At 36.8% G+C, this 23,347-nt stretch overlaps 2 protein-coding genes across 2 annotated transcripts; one reads left to right on the top strand and one right to left on the bottom strand.

Moving 5' to 3' along the window:
* The first annotated feature begins 906 nt into the window (after window positions 1-906).
* LOC145596126 (leucine-rich repeat receptor protein kinase HPCA1-like) lies at window positions 907-14,778 on the top strand. The gene is made up of 18 exons (XM_081652549.1): window positions 907-1,046; window positions 1,160-1,231; window positions 1,686-1,760; window positions 1,844-1,915; window positions 2,192-2,353; window positions 2,442-2,516; window positions 2,836-2,907; window positions 2,982-3,053; window positions 3,163-3,231; window positions 3,362-3,436; window positions 4,242-4,313; window positions 4,466-4,597; window positions 4,726-5,180; window positions 5,298-5,450; window positions 5,541-5,665; window positions 6,468-6,687; window positions 13,728-13,960; window positions 14,198-14,778. Exons 1-18 carry the CDS (start codon window positions 907-909, stop codon window positions 14,606-14,608), a joined length of 2,685 nt encoding a protein of 894 aa, XP_081508675.1. The 3' UTR covers window positions 14,609-14,778.
* An 894-nt stretch (window positions 14,779-15,672) lies between these two features.
* On the bottom strand, window positions 15,673-18,471 carry LOC145595064 (LIM domain-containing protein WLIM2b-like). The gene is made up of 6 exons (XM_081651419.1): window positions 18,315-18,471; window positions 17,930-18,182; window positions 16,962-17,061; window positions 16,791-16,840; window positions 16,609-16,698; window positions 15,673-16,107 (listed from the first exon to the last, which is right to left on the bottom strand). Exons 2-6 carry the CDS (start codon window positions 18,062-18,064, stop codon window positions 15,868-15,870), a joined length of 615 nt encoding a protein of 204 aa, XP_081507545.1. The 5' UTR covers window positions 18,065-18,182; window positions 18,315-18,471; the 3' UTR covers window positions 15,673-15,867.
* Between the last annotated feature and the right edge of the window lie 4,876 nt (window positions 18,472-23,347).

Below are 23,347 nucleotides of genomic sequence, written 5' to 3'. Positions count from 1 at the left end.
TGATCAACAATGGGAGTGGATGTCAAAAGAATGTTTCTGCCACTTTACTGGTAAAATTTCAGTTTCTCTAATTATTAATTCCTAGTAAACCCATTTCTTAATTTGAATAGTGCAATTTGATTATTAATTAATTGAGTGATGCCATTTTCTTCGAATTTTATAAACTGCATCTTCTACAAGTTTATTTGTTCTTCACATTAATTTTTCTGCAAATGAATTGACACTCCTTAGTCTATTTGTTTATCACATTGATTTTTCTGCAAATGAATTGGCACCCAGTAATTTAATTTAAATTCTATGTAAACTACTTGTATATTTTTAAATTGAATGATTCTGATAATTGGGGTGCCCAGATTGTTGAATTGATTACCATTGTCAATTTCTTTCTAAAAATTCAGTCATGAATTACAGAATTCTGGTCTATCTTCTGCTCATATTCTTACAATGCTGGGTTTTATCAGCAAAAACAAATTCAAGAGATTGTAAGTAGCTCTTGAATCATGTTGCCTAGTTTTATTTTGTGGCTAATGTTGCATTGTTCTTTAACATTGATGTGGTTGATTCAATTCGAGACGACTTCTTGTGTTTCCATGAACTATAATGGAGTTGATTTACATCTAGCCATAATTTGAAGGATTCCATTCATTGTATGCTGTGTCATTTCAATGATAATTAGATATCTGGCTCTTAAGATTATGTATTAAGACAGTGCCATCTGCTGACAATCCCAATTTAGGCCCTTAGTATTGTGGATCCTTTTATGTGATGATCCTCTATATCGGTTGGACCGTGTGCATGTCTACATTCAAGACTTTCTGTTTTCTTTTACAAGTAGTAGTTTAATGTGATGTTTTCATTGCTTTCATGTTTGAAACTTGGCTCTTGTCAAATCCAATTTCTGACTTCATGAACTGTGCTGATGCAGTGTCTGTGTTGGAACATCTCAAGAGCCAATGGAAAAATATGCCTCCCAACTGGGTTGGGCATGATCCATGTGGTAAAAGATGGGATGGTATTTTCTGCAATGGTTCGCGTGTGATTGCTATGTTAGTCTGCTAATGAAGTGTTCTTCTACAACTTTCAATTTGTTATTTTTGCTCAATTTCTGGATGAACACTAGCTTTGCCAACTGAGCTTTTATTCATACTTAATATTGCAGCTTATTATCTGGTACAAATTTGACTGGTCCATTGCCTGAAGATATTGTTTCGTTGTCTGAGCTGCAGAGACTGTAAGTCGTAATTATATAATGCTGATAATGCTCGCACTCTCATTCTTGCTGTCTTATGAATAATTCCATGGGTAATTATTCGGCATGTCTTGATTTTCCAGAAACTCATCATATTCTAGTACAACCAATCTATAGAGCACCTTGACATATGACTACTTGGCAAATTCAACATCGTTTTTTTTTATTATAAAGGGGAGTTTTTGGCTTTAGATAGTGTAGGTTAAATTAGACAACAATTACCTTCTACTGTCTAAAACTTCAGTTTACCATCTACTATCTAGCAAATTTAAGTTTTTTTGTTATTTTCTTAATCAAAATGATAATGTGCTCAATACCCCAAAGACACTTGGTGCTGCAATACATACGTCATTTTCCTCATGGCTTTCTTCTAATCTTCTATAATGCTTATAGTTCTGTACCATGTTGAAGTTTACTCTTTAATTTCTGTATGTAGAGATCTATCCGACAACAGAGGTCTAAATGGCCTGCTTCCATCAAATATTGGCAGTCTGAAGAAATTAGAACGGCTGTAAGAAATTTCATCTATTAACATTGTAAAAATCATTTGCTAAGATTTAAACAGATTAACCTTACTGTGTTTTCTTGATGTAGTGTTCTTTCAGGCTGTAATTTTTCTGGCCCAATTCCTGAATCAATTGGATCCCTCCTACATCTCCAGCGTTTGTAAGGCTTTTCTCTGTTGTCTGTATTGTTCCCCTCACCCACCTCCCCCAATTTGGTGGAGAAAATCAGCTCACCTCTTCTTTCAACATAAATTGAGGATGATGTCTATCATTTATCTTAAAATTGTTGTTGCCTCAGTGGAATACAGCTTCATGCTCCATATGTTGGCTATTGCCCTTCTTCATCGCTGAATACCAAAATCTACAAGAAATCATTGTTAGTCAATTCATTAATATTACATCTGCTTCTGACTCACATTTAATTGATCTTCACTAGGTTTCTCAATTCCAATCACTTCAGTGGACCAATACCACATTCCATCGGTAATCTTGAGAAACTTGTTTGGCTTGATCTAACTGGCAACCAGCTGGATGGAAACCTACCAGTTTCCAACAAGACTACGCCTGGCCTGGATAACCTGTTAAAGGCTGAGCACTTGTACGAGTCTTTGGTGCAGATTTTCTGATGCTTCCTTTCCTTACTATTTATTGATGGTAGATCTAACGGTATTTTGATCTGCATGCAGTCATCTTGGGGAGAATAAGTTCTCTGGTGAAATTCCTCTTGGGTTTTTCCGCTCAGGCATGGCTCTTAAGCATCTGTAAGATATTTCAGTCTCTTGTAGACTGATGAGATACATCATAAATAGATTGCATCAATTTGACTGAAAAAGTAGCCCACCTTTTTTCTTGTGTGGTGGCTTCACTGATCATTTTTATTTTAATAAGGAATAATGATTAGTTGAATTTTATTAGACAAACTGCGAACGTTTGAAATATGATCTACATTAACCTTGCTTTCTGAGCTAAAACTATAAAGCTAATTCAGCTAGTTTTTATGAACCTACTTTCGTGATTTTTTTTTTTCCTAACATGAATTGATGTATGCAAGATTGATGTTCTACTATATCATTTTTACAGAATTTTGAATGACAATCAGATAGAAGGAACCATCCCAAAAACAATAGGGCTTGTGCTGGATCTAGAGGTCATGTGAGTATACCTTTGAATTATATTGTGATGAAGTGAATTTAGTTTAACCACTGACCCTTTCACACTGGCTGCAGACGCTTGGACAGGAACTCCCTTAGTGGCATGGTTCCCCAGCATCTGAATGACCTCATAAACATGAGTGAGCTGTAAGTAAAACAACGTATAATTCTCTTCCACTTCACAGTAAGCTATAGAGTGGATGTCTATTTTACTCTTGTCTGCCCCAAGTCCTACACTGATGGCTTATGTTTCCAGGTACTTAGCAAACAATGACTTGAGTGGTCCAATACCTGAGCTTTCTGGAATGAATCGCCTTACATATATGTGAGTAGCTTGACTATCCAATTTAAAATTTACCGCGCATTTACACTGATATTTCCATAATTATTATGTTTGGTTGCGAGCTATCACAGATCTTTCTAATGAATTTACATTACCAACCTTTGTTTTGCAGAGATCTGAGTAATAACAGTTTTTTTGCGTCAGATGTCCCTCTGTGGTTCAACACTTTGCCACTTTTGACTACATTGTATGTTCCTGTAATCCTGTCCATTTTATGTACTCCATCTAGACACAATTTGTTATAAAAGAAAAAAAAAGAAAAAAAAAGTGGAATAAGAGATGATCAGCAGAGAGAAGACACTGCCATAGATATATGTTTGCAATTAATGTTGACCAGTGACAATGGTGGATATAAGATCCTTGGGACAGACTAGCTTGAGTCTATCCTTGTTGTTAGTGAATTTACCTGTCTCTGGATTTGAGCTTTCTTAGGTTAACACCTCTGTACTATGATACGGAGTACCTATAATATTTGCATATTAGAAATTCTTTTTCTGGAATGCTTGGCACACACTCCTTTCTAGAAGTTTTTACGAAACACAGCATCTTCCTTTTAAAAGTCAAGTGGCATTATAATTATAAACTCTTAATTCAGTTAATTGGGTTTGATTTTAAAATCAAACAGACAAGAAACTTTTCATGATTTCATCCAATAAATGTTTGACCAGATGGTGTTTATAGGATTTGCACACAGGTCGCCTTTTTGCAACTTCAGTCTGAAGAAGGTGAAATTATGAGCTTCAAAGAGAATTGATTGATTTTCCAAGGATAAATACTGAATAAGTTCATATGCATTAGAACTATCAATCGATTGATTAAGTGTTCATTGCAAGCTTATGCTAATTATGAATTGCATTTCTCATTTTTTTTCTCGTTTCACAAGAATCAAGAATATCATTATCGACAAGATATGTAGATTGTATTGTGTATATTGTTTCTGTTTCTTTATCGCCCTTTTGCGTAGATTTAATTTATTGGTTGAGCTTGCACAGAAGGATGGAAAACTCTAGCTTATATGGGCAACTACCTGCAGTTTTGTTCAACCAATCCAATCTGCAAACTGTGTATGATTTTCCTTCTATTTTTTTTTTCCCCTCTTGCTTCTTTTTTTGACCTTACTTTGGGGAGTTTGTGCATGCTCAGAAGATGAATGTGAAATAAATTAACAAATGATTGTAATTTTATTAATAAATTAATTCTATGTGTCTGACAACAGGTTACTAAGAAACAACCTACTAAATGGCACTGTCGATATTGGGACCGGCTTCGGTAGTGAGCTTCGCCTTATAGATTTGCGAAATAATTTCATTGAAGAATTTATTTTAGAAGGATACAGTCACAGCATTCTGTAAGTACTACTGTATAATGTATATTGCTTCTGGTCTGTCTTAATCTTGAACTAATTTAGCTGTTTGTTGGTATCTATATGATCATTTTATTTCTGGAATAAGTAATAACCTGTGTAATTTGTGGCAGACTTGATGACAACCCGTTCTGCAAAAGTCAAGAAGCAATAGGCTGCAAGAATAGCAAACCAATGAATGCTTCAAAGTTTGTACCTGAAGTGCATTGTGTTTCTCTATCTTGCTTTACAGATTTAGCAGGATCTGATTGTAGACGTCCCTATCTTGCTCGTCTGGTCTTTCTATCTTTTAACTTTTCAAATCTAGAAAATTTGATTTACTACGACTTTTTGGATGGAAATCTGAAGACTGCTATTGGTTCCTTTGTTACAAAAATATGCTTGGTTAGTTCAATGATAGAAACTGAATTTGATTATCTTGTGTTGGAAATAGCATTGTTTCCTCCTTCCGGCGTTCATTTTGATCGAACAGATATATCTAGAATCGGGAATGTCCTTAATGAACATCTTTTCCAAACACCATATGGACCTTATCACTTCAAATTTGTTGTGCCTTACACTTTCCCAGGTGATAATAAATCTGTTTTCATTGAATAATTATCTTATGTTTTGAACTAGATTTCACCTTCTACTTTATTACTTTTAATTGATTTTTTTTTCCCTCCTAATTCTGCTCATGCCGCAGAGAAACCTGCAGAACGAAGCAAAAAAATTACCCTCATTATTGGGCTCTCTATATCTGGATTCGTGCTTATGCTGCTTACAATATTTGCTGGAGCTTATGCCTATCGTCAAAGAAAGATTGCTCAAAGAGCCTATAAATTAAACAATCCTTTCTGTAAGATCATATGTCAATGTTGAATTGCTCTTATTTGATACTAATTTAATGTTCTTGAATATTTATGGTTGCTTTTTTGTGTAAGTGCAGCATCCTGGAGTGATGGTGACATTCCTCAATTAAAGGGAGTTAGGTGCATCTCATTAGAAGATGTCATGCACTACACAAATACATTTTCTCACAAAAATGAGATTGGAATTGGTGGCTATGGGAAAGTAAGTTCTTATATTTTCTATGGCATAACATATGTCAAAGAATGGATTGTAACTCATCAAGAATCAACTTAGATTGGTGTGTTTACCCCTAGATTTCTCCCTCTTTCTTACTTGTTCTATTAGCACAATAGAAACTTTTGAGATCTGCTGCTGAAGCCAACCTCAATATTGTTACCAGAACTTAAAGCATTTCAACTCATACTCTATGTTGCCAAGTCTATTCACAACGCTTGTCATAATACTGTACACTTTCTTTTAGAATATTATATCACGAATGACTTGAGACGCTTTATCATTGCCCGAGTAACAAAACAATAATTGCTCCTGGTTCTTCTAATAGCTTATGCTTCACAAAGTGCATCAGGTTTTTTGTAGTAGGGAATTTATGTTGCTCAATACATGATTTCAAAAATGTCTTAGGTTCTGTTCTCTTCAACTTAATTTCAGTTCAGTTCAGCTCCAATCAGTTCAATTCAATTCTCAATACCCTTCTCTCATAAACAATTCATTTCAGCTCTATTCAATTCAATTCAGTTCAGTTCAGCTCAGATCAGCTCAGTAAATCAGAAGAGACCCTTAGTCAGCAAGCTTTGCTCATAGTTCTAATAAGTAATAACTATAGGTTCTATTTTATTTAACTATTTTCACATTGAAAATTTTCATTTCAGATGATTTAATCACATCTTATGAATTTCTGTATAAAAAGATAATTGTATTTTGTCTATAAAAGGACTCATTTAGCAATTTACCGTCTGATCTTGTATTTCTTATATAAAGGCGTTTTGTTGAATATTTGGATCAGGTTTATAAGGGAAATCTTCACAATGGACAACTAGTTGCAATCAAAAGAGCTCAAGTTGGGTCATTGCAGGGTGCTCTAGAGTTTAAAACTGAGATTGAGCTTTTATCAAGGGTTCACCACAAAAATGTTGTCAGTTTAGTAGGCTTCTGTTATGATAGAGGTGAACAGATGCTGATTTATGAATATGTCCCAAATGGAAGCCTAAGGGCAAGTCTTTCAGGTACTTCTTTGCTTATATAAACACTAATGTTAGGATTTGATGCTAGTAAAAAAGACTGTTAATGCTAATTCAGGTTCATAATCTGTGGCGTTAAATTAACTATGTTTCCAATTATGCAAAGTAGTCACGCAAGCCTCTCAATGCTTCTAGCTGCATCTACTAAGCAAACCATCTGTTCTTGATGCTAAAATAAGAACAAGGGTGTAGAGAAGAAGAATTCTCTATATTTTTGTATATCCCCTTACAGAGAAGCTATACACATTTATATATGGAATGAGGTTACTTGTAAGCCTATATTAAAGAAGGAAACTCAAGGAACATAACAGTAACATTCTATTAACATTCTATGACTCCTCAAATACCAATGGCTTCTCAAATTCCGCCGATACTCCCCCTCAAGTCGGAGCATGAAGATCTCGAATGCCCAACTTGCGAAGGAGGAACATAAACTGTGATTTACCAAGAGCTTTGATAAATATGTCGGCCAGCTTGTGACTCGTACGAACATACGTTGTTGCTATGTTTCCAGATCGAATTTCATCTCGAATGAAATGACAGTCCATTTCAATGTGTTTGGTCCGTTCATGAAACACGGGATTGGCAGATATATGAAGTGCCGCTTCACTGTCACAATAAAGCTGCATGGGTCGATCATGATGAACTCCAAGGCAAAACAAAAGTGATTTTAACCACTTTAACTCGCAAGTAGTTGTTGCCATAGATCTGTATTCTGCCTCTGCGGACGAACGAGAAACTGTAGGTTGTTTCTTAGTCTTCCAAGAAATCGGTGAAGACCCAAGTAAGATGAAATAACCTGTCAAAGATCGTCTAGTCATAGGACAACTTGCCCAATCACTATCACAAAACCCGTAAATCTGCAAATTACAACCTCGTCGTAACAAAATACCTTGACCGGGACACCCTTTAAGATATCGAAGAACACGCAACGCTGCCTCCCAATGATCAACCAAAGGGGCACTCATGAATTGAGCCAAAATATGAACTGAGTAACACAACTCAGGACGTGTAATAGTCAAATAGATCAACCGTCCTACAAGTCGCCGATACTTTTCTGGTTCAGGAAATAACTCCCCCTGACTTCGAGTAAGAGTATGGTTTTGTTCCATTGGAGTTGCTGCAGGCTTAGCACCTAATAGTCCGGCTTCGCTGATGATATCCAACGTGTATTTACGTTGGCAAATGAACAGACCATCATTGCCCCGAGCCACCTCAAGCCCAAGAAAGTATTTTAAAATGCCTAGATCTTTCATGTGAAAGCACTCACTTAAATACTTCTTGAATTTCACCACTTCATCATGGGATGACCCCGCAATGATTAAATCATCCACATAAATAAGCACATGTATTGAAACTGCCCCCTTCATATAGCAAAACAGAGAATAGTCGGGATAGGATTGCTTGAAGCCAAAACGCTTCAAAGCCGTAGAGAGCTTTGCAAACCATTGTCGTGGTGCTTGTCGAAGACCATATAAAGACTTTCGAAGCCGACACACCTTACCAGGAATAGGTGAATTGAACCCAGGAGGAAGTTTCATATACACTTCTTCCTCAAGATCGCCATGGAGGAAAGCATTGTGGACATCCATTTGATGCAATTCCCAATTTCGTGCAACCGCAACCGCTAGAAACAATCGAACGGTCACCATCTTTGCCACCGGAGCAAATGTCTCATTAAAGTCAATCCCTTCAACCTGTCGATTACCATAGACAACCAACCGGCCTTTAAGGCGTTCAATAGAGCCGTCATCTTTGTACTTAGTTTTGTATACCCATTTGCAACCCAAAGCCTTCTTTCCCGGTGGCAAGTCCTCTATAGTCCATGTACCATTTCTCTCAAGAGCATCTATTTCTTCTCTCATGGCTAATCGCCATTGTGGACTCTTATTCGCTTCTAAGAACGACAAGGGGTCATTTCCTGCAGTAATGGCTGCTAAAAACTGTTTGTGTCTCAAAGAAAATTTGTCACAATTTACAAAATAAGCTATAGGAAATGGCATACCTGAGGATCTCGAAGGAGTTAGTGAACAAGGAGTGACGGGTTTATCTATGCGAACAGTGTTGGTGATGAAGCCTTTGAGACGAGTAGAAGGTGTCCGAACACGATGTCCTCTACCAAGAAGTGGTTGCGTGGGATCAAGATTATTGTCCGTAGCTACCGAAGAAGATTCACAAGGTACATTTTCAGGTTGTGTAAGGTCTACAAGCGGAGCGGTTGTTGGCAGAAGAGCAACCTGGGGTACATCAGGTTGCCACGGGTGGGCTGTAGTAGAGCCACGGTCAGCCTGTGGTGTCTCCTGTATTGGTAATGAAGAAGAGGTGTAGTTCATGGGTGGTATTTGTGAAAAAGGGATTGCTTGGTAATTATTAGTGGGTGGGGCTTCAACCGCCAAATGGGTATTTTCTATTAAAATACTACCTCCCTTTTTGCTCAAATGCTCACTACCAACATCAGACTCATATTCAAGGTTTGAGAATTCATTTGTTTTCAAAATAGGAACAGCCTTTGTATCAATAGATGTAGCAAAAGGAAATTTATTCTCAACAAATAAAACATCTCTAGACACAAAATACACCTTTTTCTCCAAATCATAAAGGCGCCAACCCTTTTGTCCAAATGGATATCCCACAAATACACATTTTCGAGATCGTGGACCAAATTTATCCTTCACCCGTGGTCTATTGTTTGCATAGCAAAGACAACCAAAGACACGAATAAGAGAGTAATTAGGAGATTTTCCAAAGAGTATGTCATAAGGGGATTTATTTTGTAGCATAGGTGAGGGAGTCCTATTTATCAAATATGCCGCTGTAATAGCACACTCACCCCAAAAAGTAATTGGTAGATTTGCTTGAAAACGGAGAGCTCGAGCGACATTAAGAATATGTTGATATTTTCTTTCTACCCTACCATTTTGTTGAGGTGTATCTACACAAGAGGTTTGGTGTAAAATGCCATTCTCTGCATAAAATCGGTGTAGACATGTAAATTCACGGCCATTATCACTTCTCAAAATTTTCACTCTTTTATTAAATTGAGTTTGGACCATTGCACAAAAATCTCTAATGTGTTGTCCAACCTCACTTTTCACACTCATCAAGTATACCCATACAGCTCTTGAATAGTCATCAACAATTGTGAGGAAATAATATGCACCACAACTAGAAGCTACTTTGTAATCACCCCAAATATCACAATGAATTAAAGCAAATAAGTCATCAGCTTTATTATCACTCAAAGGAAAAACACTTCTAGTTTGATGGGCACTCAAACATATTTCACAATCACAAAATTCTTTGCTCAATTTCTGAGGTTTATTATCACTATTTGAAAGAAAAGGTAAAAGAGACACAACTTTTCTCGAGGGGTGTCCAAGTCGTTGATGCCACAATTCATGCTTCCCTAAAACACTCATCTGATTAGCTTGATTAACTGGAGATCGTTGCTTCGGCTTGAACCAATAAACCCCGTCACTTTGTTCACCCGCTCCAATCAGGATCCTCGAATTGCGGTCCTGTATGACACATAGCTTATCAGTAAATGTGATATTATAATAAGAAGTAGCAAGTAATTGTGAGACAGAAATCAGATTGCAGGTTAATTCGGGAACATATAAAACATCATGTAACACTAAGTTGTCACCCAATGTGACTGTCCCTTCCTTTGTGGCCATGGCCTGTTTGCCATTTGGTAAGCCCACGGGTAATGGTGAAGTGTCACCCAATGTTGCAAACAAGGATTTATTTCCACTCATATGATTCGAACAACCAGAGTCAACTATCCACCTAGTGGAAAGGCTCTTACCATCCAGTTTAGCAGTGGAAGAGTTATTTTTAGGCATCCCCAAAAGTTGTTGCCATTGCTCATTTGATAATATTGGAACACTAGAACGATCACCCTCACCAAGAGGAGGTGGGGCTGATGTAGAACCTACACTTGCAGCATTTGCTACTATAGTACCACGACCTCGATTTTTTCCTTGTTTTCCTCCACGACCACCACGACCTCTTCCTCTTGCAGCTGCCCTATTTTCAGAGTACCACCAATCAGGGTACCCAAGTATTTCGAAACAATTTCCTTGCTTGTGGCCAGATTTGTTGCAATGGGAGCAAGTGACATTAACTCGTGGTTTGTCCCCGCGTCCAGTAGCTAGCCCACGACTAGGACTAATTCCTTGTGAGGCAAAACCAACAACCTCGCTTTTCCTCTCATTGGCACGAGTGAGGGTGTTTTGGCGTTCCTCCGTAATTGCTTTAGAGAAGACTGTGCTCAAAGAAGGCAGAGGGTCTTGCATAAGCATATTTGACTGAACATTAGCAAAAGAGCTGGAGTCTAGTCCTATAAGAAATTGATGGACACGTTCATCCTCCCTTTCCCGTACCAATGCTGCCTTTGAACCGCAAGCACAGGTGCATGAGCAAGGAGGAGTCAAATATGCTGCTAATTCGTCCCACAACTTGCGTAGGCGACCATAGTAAGTGACCACCGAGTCACCCTTTTGCTCACAAGTTGAGATTTGTCGTTTTAATTCGTTGATACGAGGACCGTTTCCAATCGAGAAACGTTGCTTGATGTCATCCCACATGTCTTTGACATTATCCATGAGAGGAATGGTGGCCCGAATGGATTCGTCTAGTGTGTTATGCACCCAAGCACCAAGCATGGAATTCACTTGTACCCAATGAGGCAAGTCGTCGGATTCCGTCGTTGGTGGCTAAATTGTGCCATCAATGAATCCAATTTTATTATTTGCTTTGAAAGCATTGCGGACCGATCGAGCCCATTCACCATAGTTATCTCCGCGCAGCACCACAGGAGAGATAACTAAGGTTGTGTTAGATGCGGGATGAAGGTAGTAGGGTGATGTTGAATCAATTCCCTTGTTCGATTTTTCGTCAACCATTGCAATAGAAACAGAGTAATGCGGAAGCTTTGAGTAAAAAAAAATTCAAGTCTAATTGACCTGCTCCGATACCATGCTAAAATAAGAACAAGGGTGTAGAGAAGAAGAAGAATTCTCTATATTTTTGTATATCCCCTTACAGAGAAGCTATACACATTTATATATGGAATGAGGTTACTTGTAAGCCTATATTAAAGAAGGAAACTCAAGGAACATAACAGTAACATTCTATTAACATTCTATGACTCCTCAAATACCAATGGCTTCTCAAATTCCGCCGATACTTGACGGCATAAGTCTTGGTTAGCTGTACCGTACCAAACATGCTGTTAGACATTGTTTCTTTGAGATATGTCAGGATTGGTGTGTTTGGAACTTTAAATACCCACCAGTCGGTCACATAATGGTGGCCTTGAATTTATTGAATGAGCGTTGTATATAACCGGCCAATTGATAATGTAAAGGCAAAGTGCGTGGTTCCAACCACCCATAGCTACCTGGGGTCTTGTGGGGTCCTTAGAAATCCCCTTAACCTTTTCTCTATTCAGGCCTAGAAAAAATCGAAAATTATCCAAAACAAAAGGCTATAATACACGCTTTGGGACTCTTTTCAGGAATTTTTTTTCAACAGTGGATGTGGGGCATGCCCCCCGGTGTCATCAACTCATCAAAGATAGTTTGGAATCATAAAAGGCCTTAAAGAGTTAAAGTCCCAAAAGTGATTTTGTTGACTATTTCGAAATTATACTGTAGTGGTAGTCAAGAGCTCAGTGTGTAGCTCATCACTTATGCAACCCTCATGTCTGATTCTTACTAGTCATAGAATGTTGTGAGGGAATGCATAGAGCCATTAATATTAGGATAAAGCCAAGGCACGGGGCAGGGGCATGAGCCAAGGATAGGCATGGGGCATGAGCACAAGGGACAAAAACACCTAACTCTTAAAATGCTCCTTATTATTTGCAATAGGGTTATTAGGTTAGCATCTTGACGTTGCCTTAGGGCCAAGGATAAGCTAAGCCCAAGCCAATGCAAGACATCTTAAAACATGATAATGAGGTGGGGTTGGTGGCCCAAGGCATGAATAAGATGGTTTTGGGCACCAAGTAGGTCTCCTTAGACCCTTAGGGAACCCTAGCAAACTCCTCAATGCCTAACCTTTCCTGATATTAAAGTGTATATCATATGCTAAATCTAACGGATATAGTACAAGAAATCACACTATTTTCGGAGGTTTTTAAATCCGATGTCAAAAACTCAAGTGATGGTAGGGGATGCATCCCATATTCACATAATGTAGTTTGGAACCTTAAATATCCACTAGTCATTCACAATTTGTCAATTTCACATAAATGCTTGTAGTGTAGAGACCTTGAATTTAATAAAGGGAGTTGTGTATGTAACCTCCTAACTTGACAATTTAAATGCAAAGTGGATGATTTAAACCACCAAAATAGGTTCTTAGAGTTCCATGGGGTCCATAAAAACAGTTTGACCTCTTTTCTTTTTGGCCTTGAAAAAGTCTAAAAATTGTCCATAATTGAAGCCTATAACTCACGTTTTCAGACCAATTTTGTGAAATATTTTTAAAATTGAAAGGGATGTGGCAAGTGTTCCAAGGTTAAATTAAAGATGGTTTGGAGCCATAAAAGGCCGTCTATAAAGTCCCAAAATGAGTTTAGTGCAATAAGATGACTATTTTGGAATTATGTTGGAATGGTAGTCAAGATCTATAAGAGATGGTTCCAATCACCAACTTGCACTCCTCAGGTTCAGATTCCTACTAGTTTGCTCCCTGAGAGGGGGTTGATTTGTGAAGGAATTCATAGATCTATATTAGGATTAAGCAAAGGCAGGGGGCATGTGTGTTGCTGCCTAAGCCAAGGGCCCAAGGCTCAGCACATGAGCATGAGCAAAAGTTAGTTTTTCCCATTTCCTCCTTAAGGGTTAAGGGGGGCTCATGTGTGCTGTTGTCAATTAAGGAGTGCTACTTGGTCGATCTTGTTAGTTATTGACTGTATATTTGTATTTGACATCTACTTGTGAATGCTGTCACTTGAAATTTGCGTTTACACTATATTAGATGATGGTACTAATTATTCTGATGTGTCATTGTAGGGAGGTCAGGAGTTACATTAAAGTGGACAAAAAGATTAAAGGTGGCTCTTGGGGCAGCAAGAGGTCTGGCATATTTGCATGAGCTTGCTGAGCCCCCCATCATACACAGGGACATTAAGTCAGAAAATATACTTCTTGATGATCATTTAAATGCAAAAGTGGCTGATTTTGGTTTATCCAAGCTGTTAAGTAATGATGGAGATCATGTTAGTTCCCAAGTTAAGGGAACAATGGTTAGTCATCCATGCCTAAACTTATATGGTATTTCAATTACTATGATTTATGGGGAAAGGGGGTGGGCTTGTGGATGGTTCAAGTAGAATTATCGTTCCATCAAAATCAATTGCCAAAGGATCCAATTTAGTTCCTATTTGAAGCTGTTTGTGCATATAACAATTTGTTTATTCATTTTTCTATCACCTTAGATGTTTATTTCTTCCTTTGCATTCAAATATGTCCTCCTTTTCCAGGGGTACTTAGATCCTGAATACTTGACCACCCAACAGTTGACTGAGAAGAGTGATGTCTATAGCTTTGGTGTGGTGATGCTGGAGCTGGTAAGTGGTAGGTTGCCGATAGAGAACAACAAGGAGTACATTGTCAAAGAGGCTAAGGTCACAATGAATGAGACAGGGTACATATACAACCTTGTTGACCCTGTCATTCGTTCTGGCAATCTGATTGGTATGGAGGAATTCGTGGAACTGGCTTTGAAGTGCGTCGAGTACTCAGGAGACAAGCGGCCTTCAATGGGTAAAGTGGTGAAAGAAATAGAGAGTATCATTCAGGCAAGCGAAAAGAGCCTGAAAGCTGTTTTAAGCTCCTATGCAGGAACAAGTGATGGCTCTGATTCCAGAATTAGCGATCGTTTTCCAAGATGACAGAGCATGATTTGATGTAATGTTTGTGGACTTCTCAGTTCTACTCTGGCTTTTTGTTTGGGCATGTCTTGTTCTCTGGTGACCGGAACTATCTTTCTTAACCTATGCACAAAATAATTGAATTCAATTGCTGGGGATGGACGGAATGCATTTCTCTCACATTAATGAAGATGAATAACTAGGGGGTGATATTCTGATATTAAGCATTGTTAACAGAACAAGATTAATCTAATTTCACACATTTGAATCACTTGTCATCTTAATTTGATACATACGGAGTATTTGTTGTGTTGCTGATTTGGATTGTTGAATCGTGAAAGTATAGAATAGTGCTAGTTGTTGTTGAAGATCATGAAATCCTATTATCATACAGATTCTACTTCGGATAGGTAACTTAACAACCATGATTCATGGTTATGTAGACAACGTGAGTCTGCACCGAATTACACACTTTATGTATCTGCTTCTTGGTGGCTATTTCTTTCTCAAATTACTACCGAAAGTGACATGGGTTGAATTTAAGGTGGTCCAGTAGTCCTTGTTACCTTATCCATCCAATTGATCCAATGATTAATTATAGACTGTTTGGAAGTTAAAATGTTAGTGTCCTGTAGTTACTGCTCCATTCCTAATGGTGCATTCTTTTGGAACAAACAAAGTTTCTCCTTGCCTAAAAACAACATAAAAAGGACAACTCTTACATAATTGGGTTACTGCTCCAGATTTCCTACTTGATAAATTCATTACTCCGTATGAACTTGAAAAAATTTGTTATTTGAACTTATTCCTTATCAAAACTTGTTTCGTTGTGATTTGAACATGAGTAATCATAACCAAGCTGAACTTGCAATATCCATATCTCAACCAATTTGAGATTAAAGCACAATGCTCTTATTTAACCAAAGGCCTTTCCCAACGAAAAGTTTTATTTTAGGGGAAGGACAATATGCAGTATAATTTTAAGAATACTATTACCAGCTAAGGCCAAACATCATGGGATATTAAGAGTTTCGTTACTTGGTTTTAGTTTCTCTTCTTGATGCAATGGTTAATAGAGAACTATATGAGAAAATTCATCCTCCAAGCGTTACAAAGAGCACGAAGCTCACTTTAAGCATACACCAGAGTCAATATGAACGATAAATACACAACAAAACAGAGAAGCACAAGTCTTTTGTTAACTTCTTATCACGGTAGTCACACAGGAAGAAGGCAACACTATCCAAATAATTCATTTTTTTAGAAAAAAAATCAGGCACTTAAGATTCAGGAGCTGGAACAGCAGCTGCAACGCCTTCAGGAACCAGAGCTGCTGCTCGCTTGATCGAAGCAGACTTCATAATATGAGCATAGCTTCCTTTCTCTCTGAAAAGCTGTGAGAAATGATGTTTGCAGTAGAGAATTCCATCAAGGGCAGCATAGTTTGAAGGGGTAATTGAGCAGCCACCATGGGAGCACTTAAAACAAGACTTGTGATAGAATTGGTTTTCCACTGTCACCTGATGGGTATTTGCATGTAGAATCAATGACCGAGGAAAAATTAATCATACACAGACACTAGAAACCCAATGACGGCATATTAAGCAGTATAATAGATGTTTTACTCAGACATTGATTCTAATGTTGGACACAGCTATGCATTCCAAGCAATGACTAAACCACATGGAAAGAGTTCAAGTCATGTCAGAGTTTTAAAAATCAAACATGTTCTTAAGGTAGGTTCCATGAAGAGTCCAATTAAAATAGAAATGGCATCAACTACCTAGCTTACAAATTGGCTAACATTTTTCACCTGTAAGTTTGTTCATCTTGACTACAAAACTTAAAAAAAGTAAACAATGACAATCCAGTGAAATGAGATTGATGACTTCCTCTTTTACTTTTCTTCCCGGTCATTGTGGTGAGAAGGGAGGAGGGGGTGTTACACCATCAAACTCTAAGATAAATAAACAATTGCTACCTGACCAATTGAAGTGCAAATTTAGTAACAAAGACAATACCTTTTCAATGGGATACACAGTTTTGGAACAAGTTGTACATTTTTCTTGAGTCCCTGAAAACATGCTCGCGGCTTTGCTTGGCGACCTTGTCTGAGACCAAATTGCATTATTGGATATCAGAGAAGAAACAACTAGGTCGCCCATTTTTATCAAAGAAGCATGATTATGGAGGAGAATTTTACCAGCTCAGGCTTCAGATCAGGTGACTTTTCAGCTAGTAGTCTTGTAGGCGCTGTTGAAATAACATATACAGATCAGTTAAGTAGTACAAGAAAATACTCCATTATTCAGTTAAATGGTCAGAAACTATAAAGATCTTAATATCAGATTTATGGAATTGAAAGAACTCATACGGGACTGAAAGTTTTTGTTGAAGTTCCCTGACTCTTTGAACAATTGCTCAAAGTGAGGCTTGCAGTATAAAACACCCTCCATTGAAGAAAAACTGTGCAGCTGCAAGCAAGATGGAAGATACATTAGCCATCATTACAGACCACCTCAACCATATACTGCTGTACAAACCCAAATAACAAGAAGACTAATTACTCGGTACACAAATAGCAATGCTAAAATCTTCACTTTCCATTAATACAGTATACGACTCTTTCATCTATACCAAGACATTAACGGCATACATAAACATGTACATTTAAAGACTCGTCGAAGAACAAGCTTACCAACCTAAGTACCTAACAAAAATGGCTAAGACTCACATCAATGAAATTCATTAATGTTAAAAGTATTAATACAACAACATTAATGCTTCTTTTAAGGTTAAAAAGAATATCCTGATCCTTGACTCCTCCATCTACTTTCTCCTATATAATGCGTACCAAAGTACGCATGTCGAATCCTTCTGTTCTAAAAATACATTTGAGACACTATGTCGAATCCTTCTGTTCTAAAAATACATTTGAGACACTAGATTGAGTCATATGAGCTACATTACAGACTACATTCAAATGGCTCAATAACAAGTCACCAAACCAACCTACACAGAAGCAAATTATTCTTCTTTTTTGGTCCAAAGAAGGCACAATTACACAAAAAGATCAATTGAACATTCTAGCTAGCTGACATCTAAATGACAAAAATGCCCTCTTACAATAACATAAACCAGATAAACATAATTGAACAACAAAATCAAATTACCCACATGCACAACAAAACAAAGAGCTTAAATTCTTTAAAACCCAGAAAAGCTAAATTATTATGAACAAAAAATTCCAACTCCCCACATTGTCAATTACAATTTACAATACAAAATTGGAAATTTGCAACAAAAATTAATTAAAATAGCAATAAAAGTAAAAGGGATTACCTGAAGCCTGCTTTTGCAATGGTTGCATTTGAAGCAAGACTTGTGATAAGCAACACCATCAGCAGAAAGCTGATCCATCACATAAACAGTCTTATCACAAACCTTGCATTTCTGCTGAGTTCCTGTAAACGACATCGTTTCCTTTCCTCCTCCCTCTTCTTAACAGATCTAACAAACTCCTTCCTCCTATCAATCTCCAAAACCCAAAACCTCTCCCTGATTTTCTCTCTCCTCCAGCAACAATCAAGCTGATCTGAACACCAAAATCAAAAGTGGGTCAACTCAAAAATCAAAAATTCAATCAAAAAACAAACAATTAAAGGGAAATAAAAGGTAAAAGTACTCAAAATTTAATGGGGTTTAAAATTAGGGAAGAAATAGAAACCTTAGAAAAAAGGGATCTGGAAAGAAGAAATGGTGAAGAGGAGAGAGAAAGGGAAGAACAGAAGCAGGTGGGTGTAGAGAAGAAGGATGATAATGATGGAAGGTGGAAGAAGAGAGAGAAAGTAAGAAGGAAGGAAGGAAGGAAGGAAGGAGAAAGAGTCGAAAAAGACGGGATAAATAAAAAAATCTGGCAAAGTTAACACCAAACCTTGCCTGGCTCCACTACTACTTGAATATCAATATAATCAAATGTTTATGCGCGGCTTTTTAGATTTTTTTTTATTTATTTTTTTTTAAATTTTGTTAGTTCAAAAAAATCATGATTTTCATGAAAGTTCAATTATTCATGGAGTGTTATCTTGTCTATTTATCATGGTATAAGACATTTACAAAGAGTTGAAACTTGAAAACATGTTTGATGTTTATGGTGACTATGGATATGGTCATATGGACATTATGTTATGTTTCATTATAGGTGTAATTTAGCGATTTGTATCTATTCAAGTAACTAGTTTTATCAGTATTGTCTCGATAAAGCAATCAAGATGTGATTATATTACGTCTTATTGCTTATGGAGTAAATCATTTGTTAATATTAGTAAGTAAAGATGTCATTTTGTCTGGATGGATCACTAGATCAATATTAATATATAGATTGACCCTGAAGTTATCTATTACAGTACTCTATATATGTACTCGTTGATGTTTGTATCTTGGTTTCACTACTTTCACATTAACCAAACGAATAATTTTCTTACTTCATACTTAAGAAAAATGTCTACCTCGAAAATCACGATAATAAATGGATATGTAAATGTGTGCATTTGTGTTACATTTATGGCATTGATATCTTTGATTGGTATGATATCTTCACTGTTTATAGTTATATATATAGCTATAGCTATATTGCCTATATTAATTAAGGTTTGTTCTCTTCAGCTTATAAGTTCATTTCAGTTCAGTTCCTAACATCCTCCTCTCATAAAATATTCAGTCCCAATTAGTTCAGTTCAGCTCAATTGAGTAAATCAGAACATACTCTTAGTCCAACAACTAAAGATTCACTTTAAAATTAGACTCTTCACTTTTACATTGCCTACATTTTATGGGCATCACAGTTACAGCCGAGGATTATAGTAGCAATCAAGCATATTGGATATATTCATGTCTAGTCATAACACTATTTCACATGCAATTATCAGCTGGAGCAATGTACTAGGACCAAAGTTAAAGTGCCAATGAATCATTTCTTCACGGTTAAAACAAGCTTTCTAGTCAATCAAAATGCACGATTCCACCAAAATTAACGGCTTTTAACATGGAATAAAGTAATTTACCAACTGTTAAAACAATTTAACCACCTAGTTGAGTACATGAATTGAATATCAATGGACCAAGCGAGGTTTGTCCCATATCTTTGGGGCTCTTACCGCTCTTTGGAGATGGAAATTCCCGTATCCCTATCTTAATTTTTAAGGAGTCTGAGGCCCCGTTCTTTAGAGCTACTCTGCTCTGCTCTGCTTCAATCTGCTCTGCTCTGCCCTACTCTGCTTGAAAATAATACTTAACATTGAATTATTATAATAATTAATATTTAATAATAAATAATAATTAATATTGAATTATAATAATAATAATAATAAATAAATAAATAATATTTAATAATGATTTATTTTCAAAAATTAATATTTAATAATAATAAAGAATTAATTATATATTGAGACTCAAGGGGATATATCTCGTGGTCATATAATGTCGTTTGGAACCATATATGATCATTATATGTTGTCATAAACATCCGTGGTAAGCATGAGTTAACGAAATCGGTGCAAGTTGTAAACGGGTAAATTAGCCGTTTAAAGGCAAATTGGATGGTTCCACCCACACGATTGGACTCCAAGAGAGTATTAGGGAATTATTCACGCTTAAAAGCAATTTTTATTTCCAAAGCGAAAAAAGGCCAAAAAATTACAAACTTAAAAGCAATTATTCACGCTTTTTGAAGGTTTCGGAGCCTTATGTCGAAAAGTCTTGAGATACTAGGGGATACATCTAAGAGTCATATAATGTCGTTAGAGAGAATATATGACCATTATATGTTGTCACAATGTCCGTGGTAGACACGAGTTAACGAAATCGGTGAAAGTTGTAAACGGGTAAATTGACCATTTGAAGGCAAATTAGATGGTTCCACCCACCCGATTGGACTCCCGTAGTGTACTAAGACCATGGTAAACATCTCGGCAAATTTTATTTACGAGCGAAAAAAGGTAAAAAAAAAAATCCAAAATTGAAGGCTATTATCCACGTTTTTTAAGGAATTTTGGAGGTTTCGGAGCCCGGTGACGAAAATTCTTGAGACCCAAGGGGATACATCTCAGGGTCATATAATGCCGTTTGGAAACATATATGATCATTATATGATGTCATAAACGTCCGTGGTAGGCATGAGTTAACAAAATCGATGCAAGTTATAAACGGGTAAATTGACGGTTTAAAGACAAATTGGATGGTTTCAGCACCCTGATTGGACTCCTGGAGGGTATTAGGCACCTTGGTAAACATCTCGACAATTTTTATTTTCGAGCGAAAAAAAGGTCAAAAAATTCCAAAATTGAAAGCTATCCACGCTTTTGGGGGAATTTAGGAGGTTTCGTGGCCCGGTGGCGAAAAGTCTTGAGACCCAAGGGTATATATCTCGGGGTCATATAATGCCGTTTGGAAACATATATGATCATTATATGTTGCCATAAAGGTCTGTGGTAGGCATGAGTTAACGAAATCGGTAAAAGTTGTAAACGGGTAAATTGACCGTTTAAAGACAAATTGGATGGTTCCACCCACCTGACTGGACTCCTGGAGGGTATTAGGGACCTTGGAAAACATCTCAGCAATTTTTATTTTTGAGTGAAAAAAAGGTCAAAAAATTCCAAAATTGAAGGCTATTATCCACGCTTTTTGGGGAATTTTGGATGTTTCGAGGCCCGGTGACGAAAAGCCTTGAGACCCAATGAGATACATCTTGGGGTCATATAATGCCGTTTGGAAACATATATGATCATTATATGTTGTCATAAAGGTTCGTGGTAGGCATGAGTTAACGAAATCGGTGCAAGTTGTAAACGGGTAAATTGACCGTTTAAAGACAAATTGGATGGTTCCACCCACCTGATTGGATTCCTAGAGTGTATTAGTGGCCATGGTAAACATCTCGACAAATTTTATTTTCGAGTGAAAAAAGGTTAAAAAATTCCAAAATTGAAGGCTATTATGCACGCTTTTTGAGGAATTTTGGAAGTTTCAAGACCCGATGGCGAAAAGTCTTGAGACCTAAGGGGATACGTTTCGGGGTCATATAATGTCGTTTGGAACCATATATGATCATTATATGTTGTTATAAATGTCCGTGGTAGGCATGAGTTAACAAAATCGATGCAAGTTGTAAACGGGTAAATTGACCGTTTAAAGACAAATTAGATGGTTCCACCCACCTAATTGGACTCCTAGAGGGTATTAGGGACCTTGGTAAACATCTCGACAATTTTTATTTTTGAGCGAAAAAGGTCAAAAAATTCCAAAATTGAAGGCTATTATCTACGCTTTTGGGAATTTTGGAGGTTTCAAGGCCCGGTGGCAAAAAGTCTTGAGACCCAATGGGATACATCTCGGGGTCATATAATGCCGTTTCGAACCATATATGATCATTATATGTTGTCATAAACGTCCGTGGTAGGCACGTGTAACACCCCCGATTTACTAACTAATAATAAACAATAAATAGAGGAAAAATAGACAACCTTTAAATAAAATTGCGGAAGCATACACCTAAATCAGAGGTATTACCGCCACACTCGACAACCTGTCAAGTGTTAAGGCTTACAAAATCCCAATAATTACAACCCAATAAATCTAAGAGAGCTATTTGTACAACTTTATAAACTCGTTATAACAAACTAATCGAAACACTTGAGCTCCTTTAGCTACGATCACTTGATCAACCTGTTTAAACAATCTTTTCTGCTCACCATTAAGGACAAATTCCAAAATAGATCGTCGCAGGGCCACCATAAGAAAAAGACATGGCCGCAAACACAAGTAGCACAACAAAATAACACACACACGTCAGCAAAAAGCTGAGTAATCACCACATATCAGAATACAGAGTATAGCAAAATAATCAACATTATTAGCTCAATTAAACAATGTAGTTCAAACTACATTACACATTGTACTCTGAGAAAAGTAACCATTGATCAACTCAACCTCGAATAATAATACGAACCTTTACTCAATCATCAACTCATATAACCCATAAGTGTGCCATGCTCATTGTTCTATACCTAGCCTTGGACATGGGTAATTCGAATAAAACCAACAAGTATAAAAACTTGAATACTCCCAATAACTAGAAAATACCTTAAACCAGACCACATACGGGCCAATTCCCACTGTAGGGGACCATAGAAAAATAATTAATAAAGATTGTACCTCATTCTTAACTTATGATCATTATCTCATTACCAACATGTCAAGGACTAAGGTCTATAACGCCGAGCCTCAAACCAATAATAAAATATAGTAATTCTCAACCTTTTGATCTCACACGTCGATCAAATAATTATTCATAAACAATCTCAACAATGGCACATGTTCCCAAATAAATAACAAACAATTCGGTTCATAATATCTCAACTCTTAAAACACATACTAATAACCCAAATATAATCATATCTCAACCCAAAAATAATACTCTGCATTAATAACCCTAAAACCTCAATAAAACAATACTCCCTATAGCAACAACATTAAAACCCTAGAAATAACAAATCATAAACAGTAAAAGTAATACGATACTCATATCCAATCAAATCATATAATACCACGCACTTATACATATATATATATATATGTAAATGTTGATCATACGAATAACAAAATTATAAATTTACACATCAAAATACAAACAATACAACAATAATTAATTATTAAATAACTTCGTCAATATGCGTGTGATTACCTTGCCAAACTTATGAA

The sequence above is a fragment of the Chenopodium album genome, chromosome 19 (genome assembly GCF_948465745.1).
Source record: "Chenopodium album chromosome 19, dcCheAlbu1.1, whole genome shotgun sequence".
Classification (NCBI taxonomy): Eukaryota; Viridiplantae; Streptophyta; class Magnoliopsida; order Caryophyllales; family Amaranthaceae; genus Chenopodium; species Chenopodium album.
Note: the sequence above shows the minus strand (reverse complement) of the source record. Positions and strands in the feature narration are given on the sequence as shown.

Excerpts from the sequence above, each read along its gene's own strand:
- LOC145596126 (XM_081652549.1), top strand. The coding sequence starts at position 907 with ATGAACTGTGCTGATGCAGTGTCTGTGTTGGAACATCTCAAGAGCCAA. Across the intron at positions 4,314-4,465 it reads CAATCCAATCTGCAAACTGT|GTTACTAAGAAACAACCTAC; the intron begins GTATGATTTTCC and ends GTCTGACAACAG. Across the intron at positions 5,181-5,297 it reads TGTGCCTTACACTTTCCCAG|AGAAACCTGCAGAACGAAGC; the intron begins GTGATAATAAAT and ends CTCATGCCGCAG.
- LOC145595064 (XM_081651419.1), bottom strand. The coding sequence starts at position 18,064 with ATGTCGTTTACAGGAACTCAGCAGAAATGCAAGGTTTGTGATAAGACT. Across the intron at positions 16,841-16,961 it reads CAACAAAAACTTTCAGTCCC|CGCCTACAAGACTACTAGCT; the intron begins GTATGAGTTCTT and ends TTATTTCAACAG. Across the intron at positions 16,699-16,790 it reads CTGATCTGAAGCCTGAGCTG|ACAAGGTCGCCAAGCAAAGC; the intron begins GTAAAATTCTCC and ends ATTTGGTCTCAG.